The sequence below is a fragment of the Mauremys reevesii genome, linkage group 15 (genome assembly GCF_016161935.1).
Source record: "Mauremys reevesii isolate NIE-2019 linkage group 15, ASM1616193v1, whole genome shotgun sequence".
Classification (NCBI taxonomy): Eukaryota; Metazoa; Chordata; order Testudines; family Geoemydidae; genus Mauremys; species Mauremys reevesii.
In genome coordinates this window covers 7,612,451-7,625,514 of record NC_052637.1, presented here as the reverse complement: position 1 = coordinate 7,625,514, position 13,064 = coordinate 7,612,451, and the positions used below count along the sequence as shown (strand labels likewise).

Here is a 13,064-nt window from a genome sequence, read left to right as displayed (position 1 = left end):
GAGGGGGCTGAGGAAAGACCAGGGTGTGTGAGGCCGGGGGCAGGAGGGGGGAGCGGGGGCAGGAGGGGGGCAGGGGCGGTGGTTGCACTGAAGGGAGGTTGGGGCGATGCAGGGTGATCGGGGCAGAGCGGGAATTATGGGGCTGATGGGAACGAGGCTGGACTGGAGGGTGCAGGTTCTGGGATGGAGTTTTGGTGCTTTGTGCAGGCTGCGGCAGGAGGGGAGGCTGTAGGAGGAGGTGAGGGGTGCAGGCTCTGGGAGGGAGTTTGGGGGCAGGAGAGAGTGTGTGGGAAGGGGGGGTGCAGGTTCTGTGAGGAAGTTTGGGGGCCAGAGGGGGATGTGTGGGACAGGGGTGGGGGTGCAAGCTGTGGGAAGGAGTTTGGGGGCCGGAGGGGGGGGTGTCAGGGTTCCCTCCCCACTCTGAACTCTAGGGTACAGAGGCGGGGACCCACATGAAAGACCCACAATGCTGATTTCTACCAGCTTAGGTTCAAAACTTCCCCAAGGCACAAATTCTTCCTTGTCCTTAGACAGTACTGCTGCTCCCACCAAGTGAGTTAGACAAAGATTCAGGAAAAAAACCACTTGGGGTTCCTGTTCCCCCAAATATCCCCACAAGCCCTTTCACCCCCTTTCCTGGAGAGGCTTGAGAGTAAGTAAGGTGAGCACAGACCAGACCCTTGTGTTTTAGGACACCAATCAGATTCTTAAAAACAGAACTTTTATTACAAAGGAAAAAAGGAAAAGAAACGCCTCTGTGAAATCAGGGTGGAAGGTAATTTTACAGGGTAAGAAGAGTTAAAACACAGAGGATTTCCCTCTAGGCGAAACTTAAAAGTTACAAAAAGCCGGGAATAAACCTCCCTCTTAGCATATAGAAAATTCACAAGCTAAAACAAAAGATACTCGAACGCATTTCCTTGCTATTCCTTGCATCTAATATTACAGAAATAGCATCATTTCATTAGGAACAGGATTACTTGCTTAGTTTCTCCCTTTGTCTTTCCAGAGAACAGTCACAGAACAAAGCCTCTCCCCCGCCCCGGCCCCCCTCCCAAATTTGAAAGTATCTTCTTTCCCCATTGGTCCCTCTGGTCAGGTGCCAACCAGGTTATCTGAGCTTCTTAACCCTTTACAGGTAAAGAAGGGATTTTATGCTACCCTTCTTAGCTGTATGTTTATGACGGGGGGTGTGGGAAAAGGGTCGGGATGCAGGTCTGGGAGGGGGTCGGGGAGTGTGGTGCTTACCTGAGGCTCCTAGGCAGGGCAGGCCAGAAGTCTCCATGTGCAGCAACCCCCAGGCATTGCCCCTACAGCTTTCCATTGGTCGCTTGGGGCGGGACACAGACTCACCCACCCAAGGGCTGCGAGAAGGGGCTGGCAGCCGGTGGTGAGTGGTGGTCCCAGGCTGTTTTAAATGGCCTGGGGGATGTGGGGCGGGGGCACCGGGGGCAGAAGGCGGGGCTGAGGGAGAGACCCTGCTTCATACAGTGCCGGAGCTGGGCCCATGGTGCCTGGGCACCAGGTGCCCAGGCACCACGGGCCCATAGAACTTGCCGCCCATGGGAGCAGCACACACAGATTCCCCCTGTCCCGTAACCCCAGCTTAATGGAAATTGGGTACATGAGAGGGGGACACCCCAACATCAGCCTCCCCACACCCCGCACAGCAGAGAGGAGGACGCTCCCAGTCTGAGTGGCCGGGGGCTCCGGGGACGAAGGAGGCGGGGGACAGGAGCAGTGGTGGCTGCACAGGGCAGTGGAGCGGGGGGGGGCACCCCTGCTCCTGAGAAGTCACCTGGCTCGATTGGTCGTCCAACTGCCCCTTGCAGCTCAGGTCACTTCTCCCCACTCACCCACAAGTCCAGCCCTGGTCTCGTTCTCCTCCCTTCCCCTCCAGCAGCCTCACTCCCAGCACTCGGAGATGAGGCTCTATACCTCGAACTCCTGGGTGCCGGGGATGGGGCGACAGACCGTGGGGTCGCTGCAGGGGCAGGTGCCGCAGCTGGAGCCCGGCCACAGGAACAGCGCGAGGAGAAGAGGGCCGGCAGCAGTGGAAGAAGCGTGTGCCGTGACCCCACAACAGCCACCTGCTGAGCAATCACGAGTGGGGCTAGTTTGTTCCCTGCCCTGACCCGGCTGGCCACTGGGAGCTGCGCCTGCGGGTGGGAGGTGGGGGCATGCGCAGAGCCCCCTGGCCATCCCTAGGCCTAGGAGCTGCACATGCTGGCTGCTTCCCCGGAGCCGCATGGTGCGGAGGCTGACTGGGAGCCTGCAAGCCCTGTCACCAGTCTACGGGCGGTTAGTGGTGTTGATTGGAGTCTCCAGGATCCCTTTTTGACAGACTGTTCTGGTCCAAAATCAGACACCTGGTCACTCTAATCGGCAATCCAGCCCCCTGCCAAGGACAGGTGGAGAATCCGGGGCTCTCTGCAGTGGCCTGGGCTCCCTGTGCAGGTGTTATCACGGCCTGGCTTCGGGTCTGGCCAGGGGGCAGGACCTCAGAGGAAAGAGGCGGAGCAGGGGGTGTGGCCTTGGGGAGAGAAGGGACGGGGTTCCTGCAAGTGTCCAACTTTTGCTTTTAGAAAAGGTGGTCACTGAGAGATAGGGACCGGCAGGAGATTTACCCCAAAGAGCTGTCCACCCAGAATCCCCCCCCCCACACACACCCTGCTTCCAATTTCATATTTGTGTTTAAAGACAATCTCCTTATTTGGGGGTCTGACTCCTGGGCTGACAGCACTGAACAGGGGCTGGTCTGATTTCTGCGTAGGATTCTGTGTCCAACCAGAGTCACTGTGAGCCGCAAGGAGTGGAATTGGGGTTTGGTTCGGGTTCAGTGACAGTCGGTATGTTCGGTTCTGGTTAGGGTGGGGAGTGAGCCCTGTTGCTTGCTTCAGTGGGGAACTGAATTTGGGGCATGGGGCCTGCCTCAGGTGGGGCAATTGAAGGGAGGAGCTGCCCTAAGGGGTGGGTGAGAAGAGACTTGTCTTAAGTGGAAGAAGAATTGAGCAGCCTTTTTCCTTGTCCTTGAAGAGTTAATGTTAACTTCTGGGACAGGGAGCGCCCACTTCTCTTCCCACCCTCCCTGCTCCTGTGGGCTGCCCCCTTCTCTTCTCCTACTGGGACAGGCCGTTCCGGTAGCGATCACATGCCTGGGGGTTGTTTTGGTGTCTTCTTTTATAATGAGTGAGATCAGAGTAGGTTTTATTTTATTTTGACAAATATTGAGCTGGAAAATTGCTGAAACTTCATTTCAACTGGCAGCCATTTTTTCCCAAGTTCAATTCAGATTCAGGTTCACTGAGGAAGAGGAAAAATGATGTTTTAAGTCTGGTTCCAGTTCAGTTAAGCAGATCGGTTCGACCTGGTTCTCTGGTTCTGTTCTGGTGTGAGTCCAGGTGAGCAAATGAAATCTGCAGCCACTGAATTGTCCTCATAAGGGGTTGGGGGGCAGGTTATTGCTAAGGCAGAGGAGGCAGGTGTCTGTCTCTGTCTGCTCATGATTAAGGCTGCGAGTTTGTCACAGGAGATCATGGAAGCTAGAAGCTTAGGGAGGGAGATGTCGCCGCTTCTGAGAAGCTGGGCAGGCATCCAGGGAGTGCTACCAACCCCACCCCCCAGCATCACTGGGAGTCCTGGGCCGCTCCCACCCAATCATCCACAGCACCCCCTAGACCGCTGCCCCGATCACCCGCAAAGCTCCCTGGCCGCTAACTCCCAGCACCCACGGTTTTCTCCCCCCCACCTCCGGGCAATCCCCCTGACCAGCCACATTCTCACCAACACCCATGCTCTCCCCCCCGAGCACTCCCAAGATTTTGTGCGGGGTATAGTACAAGTCATGGACAGATCATGAGCCGTGAAATTTTGTTTACAGCCTGTGACCCGCCCATGAGTGACTCTAAGGGGGCCTTAGCCATGATATTAGGGCCTGGAAGCTGCCTCCTGCATTTTGATCTGCACTTTGATTTGACTGAGCAGCTACTGCTCCCACAGCAGGGTCTTTGCCAAGGGGAGACCTTCATTAACCCCCGTCTGTGTCCAACGGGTGGAGGGGGGAGAGCACAGCTTTCTCCGGTGGGTGGAACCAGCCCCTGGGGCAGCCCCGGGCTCTGCCCACACCAGCCCCTGAGCCGGAGCCTGCAGGTGATGGGGAGATCCGGGGGAAGGGCTGGGGCCGGGCAGGACAGTGATTCTGCACAAAGGGCCCTGTTCAGGGACCCGCTGGTGAGTTTGTACCGGGGGGGAGGGGCTCCCCCTGTGCCTGGCGGTCCCCGAAGTGCTGCCCCCAGTGACACAGCCAGGCTCACCCTGGAGAGCCAACGCCCTGGGAACGGGACAGTCCCCAGTTCTCCCAGGCAGAGGGGGAGGGAAGGAGACAGGAAGGGGAGGGGTGAGACCAAAAGGAGCAGCAGGAGCAAGAAGTGGGGAGGGAGGTTCCCAGCTCCCAGCCCTGCCCGGCTCCATTCCCTGCACCCCCTGAGCCGACTGACTCTCCTGGGAACAAGGGGAGGAGCTGACAGAGGAGAAGCCAGATCCTGCCTCTGCCTAGTCCACGCGCTGCTGGGGGGATGCGCTGCCCTCAGGGCCAGTGTTGGGGGAACCCCCCAAAGTGGCTTCTTTGATTCTGCTCTTTTCTAGCATTTGTCTTAGTGATTCTGTCCTGGGGGTTGGGGTGGGGGGTAAAATAGGGTTTCAGGGGTTCAGTGCTGGTGGGAGGGGCCAGGTCTGTGTTGTGATAAAGTGACTGAGGATTTCCCCACCATGGCAGAGTCCAGAGCATCTGTCTGCAGGGAGAGAGTCTGGGGGGAATCGGGGTGTGAAATGGACTCAAGCCCCTTCTGAAACCTCCCCCATCGCCCCGACAGGCTGAGGAATCATGTCCAACTGTCGCTCCAGATCCTCCCGTCTTCCAGGGGACAGGGAAGGGAAATGGCTGTGATGGAGCCAGATCAGGTAGCGGATTTTCAGGGAGCTGCAGGGGGGAGTTTCTGCAGAGGGGGTGGGGACAGGGTGTGATAAACCCGCTGGGGCATGTACAACTTGGAGCCTAATTTTCTGAACAGGCCCATTGTCGTGTGTGGGAGGAGGGAGGGACATTCCACCATTTCTGAACCAGGAAACACCCCCCTGGGCAGGGCTGGGAAAACTGAGCAGACTCCCAGGGCTGGAGCCTGACCCCACTGGCCAGAGGCTGCTGTGAAATACGCAGGGAAGCTGTTGGGATTCCTGTCCCCGTCCCCGTCCCCGGCCTCTGCTTCCTGTATCAGCCTGTGGCTGGCAGGCATGTGGGAAATGAGAAGACCCTGCCCTGCTCCGTGTGCTGGGGGACAAGGAGCTCTCACCTTCTCCCACCCCCTGAAGCCTCCTTGCTCTGGGCAGGGTTGGGGTGGGATTCTGCTTTTCTGGGTCTCCTCCCTCATGACTACTGGGATTGTGGCTGGGGCAGCAGGTAATGACCGGGGACTTTTGGTGTTTCAGATGCCGGTGACCTTCGAGGAGGTGGCTGTGTATTTCACCCAGGGGCAGGGGGCTCTGCTGGACCCCACTCAGAGAGCCCTCTACAGGGACGTCATGCAGCAGAACCATGAGACGGTGACCTCACTGGGTAAGGGATTCCCTACCCCTTGGTTATTGGAAGCTGTGAGGTTTGCGTATCTGACTCTGGTCAGGATCTTCTCTGGTCAGTTAGATTGGGGGAGGAGGAGGGTCGCATAGTTCACAGCTCCAGTGTGCGTAGGCCCCGACTCCGTGGGTGCTCTGCACCCTGTGGCATCAAAGCTCCCCTGCCCTACCTCCTCCTCCCCCGAGCGTGCCGGGTCCCCGCCAAACACCGGTTTGCACACTCGGGGGGGCGGGGGAGGAATGGGAACATGGCGCACTCGGGAGGATGCGGGGCCGAGACAGGGATTTGGAGAAGGAGTTAGAATAGGGGGCGGAGTTGGGGCAGGGACTTCGGGGAAGGGGTTGATATGGGGGCGAGGAAGGGGTGGGTAGAGTTGGGGCAGGGCCAGGGACAGAGGCGGGGTTGAGCACCCACGGAAAAGAGGGGAAGTCGGTGCCTAAGCCACTGTGAGAGAGACTTGCATCTCCATACCCCATTCAAGTGAGCAGGGGAGTCAGAAACTTAATGGACAGGCTAATTCATCCCCCTTTCTCCAGCTGTCCAGGAGCCAGAAGCAGGGGATTGTCCTGCCTGTATTTTTTCTCCTTCACACACCATTCACCTTGCTCCATCCGTGGGGAGGGCTCTCGGTGCTGCATGCTTGGAAATAGGCAGGAGTTTAACACCCAAACTGTGTGTGTGTCAGCAAGTCCCCCAAAGCATCTACCCTGAGACCTCCTAGTGAGGGGGTAACAACACCTCCCTCCCAGATCCCTGCTGCTCCCAAGGGCTCTGAGTTACCACAGTCCCATGTAGGGTCAGGTTAATCTCAGGGAATGTTCCTTGTGACAGATACTCCACCAATGCTCCATGTGTCTTGAGCTTGACTGATTTCACCCCCTCAGCAGGATTCCCCGTTCCCAAACCTGACCTGATCTCCCAGCTGGAACGAGGGGAAGAGCCGTGGGTCCTGGATCTCCAGGCCTCTGAGGAAAGTGTGAGCCCGAGAGGCACCTGCACAGGTGAGGAGTCAGGGAAACTGAGACAAAACCATCTAGTGAGTGAAGGAAAAAGCTTCCCTGGGAGTGTTGGGGGTGGGATGTGGAGGCAGAATCCAGTGTCTCCATCTCCCCAACAGTCACAGTGTTGTGTTTTCCCTCTTTGCTATTCCCCTTTCTGTCATTTCTCCCCGGCACAGGCAGTGACTCCTGTCTGGCTTCTCTCTCTCCCAGCAGGTGATAGGACAGTGAATGAGAACAAAGAGGAGAATCAGCAGCAGGAAGGTCCTGAGGAAGTGGAACCACATGAGAGGTTTTTGAGAAAAGCTGAAGGGAATATTTCCCAGTGCTTGGAGCAGGGAAATGCCTGGGGAGATCGACACAGATCAGAGATGCAGCTGGGAAACTATCCCAGGAAGAAACTGGATGAATCCTCTGAATGTGATGGAGGATGGAAGAATCCCAAGGAAACCACCATCCAGCAGACAAGTCACAATGAAGATAAACCCTACAAATGCCTTGATTGTGGGAAAAGATTCCATTTCAGTGGAAACCTTCTTAGACATCGGAGAACCCACACAGGAGAGAAGTCCTATAAATGCTTGGACTGTGGGAAGAGCTTCCGTGAGAAGTCAAACTTTACTACACACCAGAGACTGCACACAGGAGAGAGACCCTATAAATGCCTTGTGTGTGGGAAAAGATTTAATGGGAGGTCACAGCTTATGTCACATCACAGAACCCACAAAGGAGAGAAGCCCTATAAATGCTTAGACTGTGGGAAAAGCTTCAGTAGGAAGCTAGTTCTTATTGTACACCAGAGACTGCACACGGGAGAGAAACCCTATAAATGCCTTGTTTGTGGAAAACGTTTTAGGCAGTGGTCACTGCTTATGTCACATCAGAGAACAATTTCAGGAGAGAAGTCTTATAAATGCTTAGACTGTGGGAAAACCTTCATTCACAAGTCAAACCTTATTATACACCAGAGCTTACACACAGGAGAGAGACCCTTTAAATGCCTTGAGTGTGGGAAAACTTTCAGTCACCGCTCAAATCTTACTAAACACCAGGAAATCCACATCAGAGAGATGCATTATAAATGCCTCGACTGTGGGAAAAGCTTCATCGACAGAATAAAATTTACTAGTCATCAGAGAATGCATACAGGAGAGAGACCCTATAAATGCTTTGACTGTGGGAAAAGCTTCATACAGAAATCAAGGCTTACTGTACACCAGAGAGTGCACACAGGAGAGAGACCCTATATATGCTGTGAGTGTGGGAAAGGTTTTATTCGGAGCTCAGAGCTTATTAGACATGAGATCACCCACACAGGAGAGAAACCCTTTAAATGCCATGAGTGTGGGAAAAGTTTTAATCATAATTCATTGCTTATTATACATCAGCGATCCCACACAGGAGAGAGACCCTATGGATGCCTTGAGTGTGGGAAAGATTTTATTGAGAACTCAGCACTTATTAGACATAGGAGAATCCATACGGGGGAAAAACCCTATAAATGCCAGGAGTGTGGGAAAAGTTTCAGTGTGAAATCAACCCTTAATACACATCAGAAAACCCACACAGGAGAGAGACCCCATAAATGCTTGGACTGTGGGAAAAGCTTCATTCAGAAGTCAAAGCTTAGTGAACACCAAAGAGAACATACAGGAGAAAGACCATATAAATGCCTTGACTGTGGGAAAACTTTCATTAAGTGCTCAGACCTTACTAAGCATCAGAGTATCCACACACCAAGCGACAAATCCTATAAATGCCTCGACTGTGGGAAAAGTTTCCCTGACAGAATAAAACTTACTAGACATCAGAGAATCCATACTGAGGAGAGGCCCCATAAATGCTTTGACTGTGGGAAAAGCTTCATACACAACTCAAGGCTTATTGTGCACCAGAGAGTGCACACGGGAGAGAAACCCTTTAAATGCCATGAGTGTGGGAAAAGTTTTAGTCAGAGTGCAACGCTTATTACACATCAGCGAACCCACACCGGAGAGAGACCCTATGGATGCCTTGAGTGTGGGAAAAGTTTTATCTCAAGTTCAGCCCTTAGTATACATAGCAGAATCCACACAGGAGAGAGACCCTTTAAATGCCATGAGTGTGGGAAAACTTTCAGTTACCGCTCAAATCTTACTAAACATGGGGAAATCCACACCAGAAAGATGCATTATAAATGCCTCGACTGTGGGAAAAGCTTCAATAAAAGCTCAGCGCTGACCAAACATGAGAGAATCCACAAGGATGAGAAATGCTAGGAATAGCTTGACTGCAGGAAAAGATTCAATTTGACTTCACACTTCAGTGACCCACACAACAGCGAGACCTTGAATGTGGGGGAAGGTTAATATGATGCTCCTGGAGTATCAGGCATCTGCAAATCCACACAGGGAAGAAACCTCTGAGATATTCTCAATGTGGGACATGGTCCAAGAGTAGCAAACATAATATTGGACATCAGAGACTCCTCCACACAGCAGGGAAATTCTCTCAGGGCCCTGACTGGGGCCAGTCATGGTGACAAACCCATTTCCTCATTCCCACACACACCAGGGGTGTTTGGCTCCCAAGGATCCAGCTGCCCATGGGGGGGAGGGATAGCTCAGTGGTTTGAGCACTGGCCTGCTAAACCAGGGTGAGTTGTGAGTTCAAGAGGAGGAGCCCACTAGGAGGGGGGAAAAAATGGTCCCTAGTGAAGGCAGGGGGCTGGACTCAAATGACCTTTCAAGGTCCCTTCCAGTTCTAGGAGATTGTTATGTCTCCAGTTATTATGAGCAGCAGCTGGTCAGGGACCCTCTGGCTCTGCCTGGTCTAAGCAAACCCCAGGCAGAGGAGGAGAAGCCCCCATCAGCCCCTCCTCCCTGCTGCAGCTCTGGCTGCTGAGCTGATGAGCCACAGGTGGGGAAGGGAGAGAGAGAAACTCCTCCAGCTGCTCCCTCTGCCTGGCTGAAGTCCCCCCTCTCCCTTCCCCTCCCAGCCGGGATCCCCCTGCCATGGAGATGAGGAGAAGGACACTTGCGCCAGGCTCCATCTTCAGTCTACACACCTGTCCCCACCCCCCATCTTCCACCAGCCCCCAGGCTGGGCTCCCCCACTGACCTGGAGCTTTTCTCTGCAGGGCGAGTGTCCCTGGGGGCTGGTAACTGCTCCCCTCCCCACATCCTCCACTGGATCACTCACCCCCTCTGCCCCTTCTCCCTGTCCCCTTTGCATTCAGGCAGCACCATTAGCAGAGACTGATCCCCACAGGCCTTTAGTTGGCAGTCTGGATTTCCCACCTCTGCTACTACAGCATCAGCCTATGAGAGGGAAGCAGCATTGTCTAGTGGATAGAGCACTGGCCTGGGACTCAGGGGACCTAAGCTCTGTTCCCAATTCTGCCAGCAGCTTGCGGGGTGGCCGGAGACAAATCTGTGCCTTCCAGAGAGGGAATAAATGGGGAGTGATAATATCAGCCTCCGAGCGTCTGTCTAGGGCAGGAGAAGTGGTTGGGATTAGCTGGTGCGTCTCCTTTGTTCCTCTGCCCCTTTTTCTAGTCTAGACTGACCCTGAGCAGTTTATTCCAATCCCCCATTAGCAAAGTGCTTGTTAGAGTCACTAAGTCCCCCCTTCGCAGTGAGATTGTCTCATTCCCAGACAGCCTCACATTGCTCCAGGTTCTGCTGAAAAGCATTTCACTTTTTGTGCTGTTTCTCCCTTATCCGCCAGCATTCAATAGAGTCTAAATGAGCTGGAGCAGGAATAGCAAAATAATGTGGTGGTTTTGCTTCTGTATTATTTGAAGGTTATGAGATGAGTCCGGGGGATTCCCTCCTGCCCCCATCAAGCTCACACATCTCTCACAGAGCAGCCTCTGCCCAAGCCGTGCAGAGTTTATCCTTTTCCCTTTCTACCCCTCCACCTTCACGTGTGTCATTTACCAATGTCCTTTGCCCACCATGCTTAGGAACCAGGCTTTGATTTCTTTCATCCTCAATCAGGCCCCTGAGGGCTGGAGAAGAAAATGTCCCATTCCTGAAGGGGGAATTGAAATGAACCCAAAGCACAGTTTGAGCTTCAAGCGCAGCCTCCAGCTATTGGTAAAGTGGCACCTGGAGTTTTTCCCGCCAAATCCAGATCATTTGTAGATAGGAAGTTTTTGGTGGTTTGGTTTTTTTCCTCTTTCTTTTGTCACAAGGATGCTAAAGCTTTTGTCAGTAACCAGCCAAATAATGTGGCGGTGCTGAGGAAAGGAGCTTTAGCCTGTTCAGCAGGAAACGGGCAAATTTGTTCCCAAGATTTTGAGTTTTAGGATTCTCTGGGATTTCACTTCATGAACGGGAAAGTGGTTTACAGCCCATCCTGGTGTGTGGGTTTTTCTCTTTTAGGTGAAGGCTGTTCTGTCACGTATTTGACATTAAATTAGTTTGATGGGATGTAGCTCAGATTTCTTGGGGACTTCCAAAGACAAATGATAATTTGCCACAATAGTCCTTACTGATTTTCTTTTCACATCAGATTTGCTGCTTCTTTGAACAGTGAAAATGACCAGTGTCTGTCAGCAAAGCACTGAGGGCGAGTGCTGGATACGCACTCCAGGAGTCAGGGACTGAAATGGGGAAGGAAGTGACTGTCTGATCCCTGCAGAGATGTGAGATACAGTCAGGAGGGGGAGAGGGTGGGTGGGTCGGTGTCCTGGGCCTTGAAAGGGCACTGTTTGCTCTTGCGAGCCAGAGAGCTGAGTCTGAGAACTGTGAACTCACTGCACATGTCGTAGAGAGAGAGGAAATGTCCTACAAGTGCTGGGGGAAGTTGTCCTTCAACTCTGAAGGACTACAATTGAAGCCCCGAGAGGACTGATGTGGAGAGGGGTCAGCGACTCCCCGTTGCTGAGAGGAGGAGGCCGGGCAAATGCCTCTCTCATGGATTGTTAGCGCTTTTCTACCAGCTTTAACTTGTTCCTCTTTCCCTGGGGCACGTGTGTGGCTGGAGCAGCAATGTGCTGAGCTGGGCGTTGGATGCGGGTGGGGGTTAGGATTAACTTTTATTTCTTGGTTTGAAAAGAATAAAGTAGAATTTAGTTTCTCGAACACCCAGTGTCCCTTGTCTTGAATAATGGGGGGAGGGAGAATGGTCTTTAATGGACTCACTCAGACGCTCTCTGGCTGTCACCCATTGACGCAGCTGGGGAAAAGGCTGGTATCATTCTGGGGTGTATTAACGTGAGTGTTGTAGGAGGTTGTTGTCCCGCTCTGCTCGGCCCTGGGGTTGGCTCAGCTGGAGTCCTGTGTCCAGTTCTGGGCACCACGTTTTAGGAAAGATGAAGACAAATTGGATTGAGTCCTGAGGAGAGCAACAGGAAATGATCAAAGGTTTAAAAAACCCGACCTGCAGGGGATGGTTTAAAAAAAGTGGGTTGATTAGTCTTGAGAAAAGCAGGCTGGGAATGGTCTGCAGACATGTTAAGGGCTGTTATAGAGACTGGGGATCAGTTGTGCTCCATGGCCACCGAAGAGAGGACGAGAGGTAAAAGTGTTAAGCTGCAGCAAGGGAGATTTAGGTTAGAGATTAGAAAAACTTTTGAACCATGTGGATATTTAAGCTCTGGAATAGCTTCCAAGGGAGCTTGTGGAATCCCCAGCACCAGAGGTGGGTTTGGTTTGTTTGTTGTTGTTTTTTTAAGCCCCTTGGAGGTGTTATTTCACCATCCCTGAGCTCCACACACTGCAGGTTCCGGCTGTGACATTTTCTCAGGGTGCCCTGGACTGTAAATCTCCTTGTTACTCCCCTCCCTCAGTGCAAGGGGGACGTGTTCCTGCTGAACTGGGTGTCAGTTCCCTGTCACCTCCAGCCTTTAGCTCCACACACAAACTCCCCAGGGCTCTGCCAGGCCTTACTCTGCCTTGCAGGTTAACACTCAGCACAACCTCTTCCTTGAGCTCCTCTGACGTGTTCACAAACCCGAACAAGGGCTCAAGGCAGTGGCTCTCAAACTTTTGTACTGGTTTGAGAACTCCTGGCTTAAGGGCTCATCTTGGGTGCAGCCATCCCCGCCCTGCCATACCTGCAGCAAATGCTCCATCTGCTGGAGGAATCAAAAGGCAGCAAATTAGCCCAATTGGCAAGTGGTGATGAAGGTGAGCAGACCTGCAGAGGAGAGCAAAACCCAAAGGCTCTGGTGCAGCTTCTCAAAAGCATCCTCTGTATGAAAGGGAGGACCCTCCACATAGACAAGCAGAGAGGGAAGTATTCCATGGCGACTCCCTCTTGCTTCCTTGGGATTTGGATTTTCCCATGAGGCGAAGGCCTTGGACTAAGGTAACCCCAAGGTGGGAGACGAGAGGAAGAAGCTCAGGGAGGACAGACTTAGGGCAGGTCTACACTAAGGGCGGGGGTCGAACTAGGGTACGTGAATAGCGTAGCTGAACTCGAAGTACCCTAGTTCGAACTACTTACCC

General features: G+C 53.4%; 2 protein-coding genes and 1 long non-coding RNA gene across 6 annotated transcripts in view; all 3 read left to right on the top strand.

Annotated features, from left to right (window-relative positions):
- The window catches only part of LOC120383526 (zinc finger protein 135-like), an 83,696-nt gene that overhangs the window by 17,495 nt on the left and 53,137 nt on the right, over nucleotides 1-13,064 (top strand). The gene's annotated exons all lie outside the window — the stretch shown is intronic.
- Nucleotides 1,442-5,527, top strand: LOC120383999. Its single transcript, XR_005588586.1, has 3 exons — nucleotides 1,442-3,401; nucleotides 4,872-4,959; nucleotides 5,485-5,527. It is a non-coding gene; the product is annotated as an uncharacterized LOC120383999 (long non-coding RNA).
- On the top strand, nucleotides 5,558-9,246 carry LOC120383883 (zinc finger protein 260-like). 4 transcript variants are annotated; one of them, XM_039502188.1, is made up of 3 exons: nucleotides 5,558-5,611; nucleotides 6,517-6,630; nucleotides 6,844-9,246. In XM_039502188.1, exons 1-3 carry the CDS (start codon nucleotides 5,578-5,580, stop codon nucleotides 8,883-8,885), a joined length of 2,190 nt encoding a protein of 729 aa, XP_039358122.1. In that variant the 5' UTR covers nucleotides 5,558-5,577; the 3' UTR covers nucleotides 8,886-9,246. The 4 variants fall into 4 exon arrangements, with proteins under 4 accessions (XP_039358122.1, XP_039358120.1, XP_039358121.1 ...); XM_039502186.1 differs by having other exon boundaries at nucleotides 6,841-9,246; XM_039502187.1 differs by having other exon boundaries at nucleotides 6,514-6,630.

What these genes read in the sequence shown, in the direction of transcription:
- LOC120383883 (XM_039502185.1), top strand. Translation starts at nt 5,578, where the DNA reads ATGCAGCAGAACCATGAGACGGTGACCTCACTGG. An exon ending in TGAGACGGTGACCTCACTGG is followed by an intron (nt 5,612 to 6,513) that starts GTAAGGGATTCC and finishes TCACCCCCTCAG; the next exon opens with CAGGATTCCCCGTTCCCAAA. An exon ending in CCCGAGAGGCACCTGCACAG is followed by an intron (nt 6,631 to 6,840) that starts GTGAGGAGTCAG and finishes TCTCTCTCCCAG; the next exon opens with CAGGTGATAGGACAGTGAAT.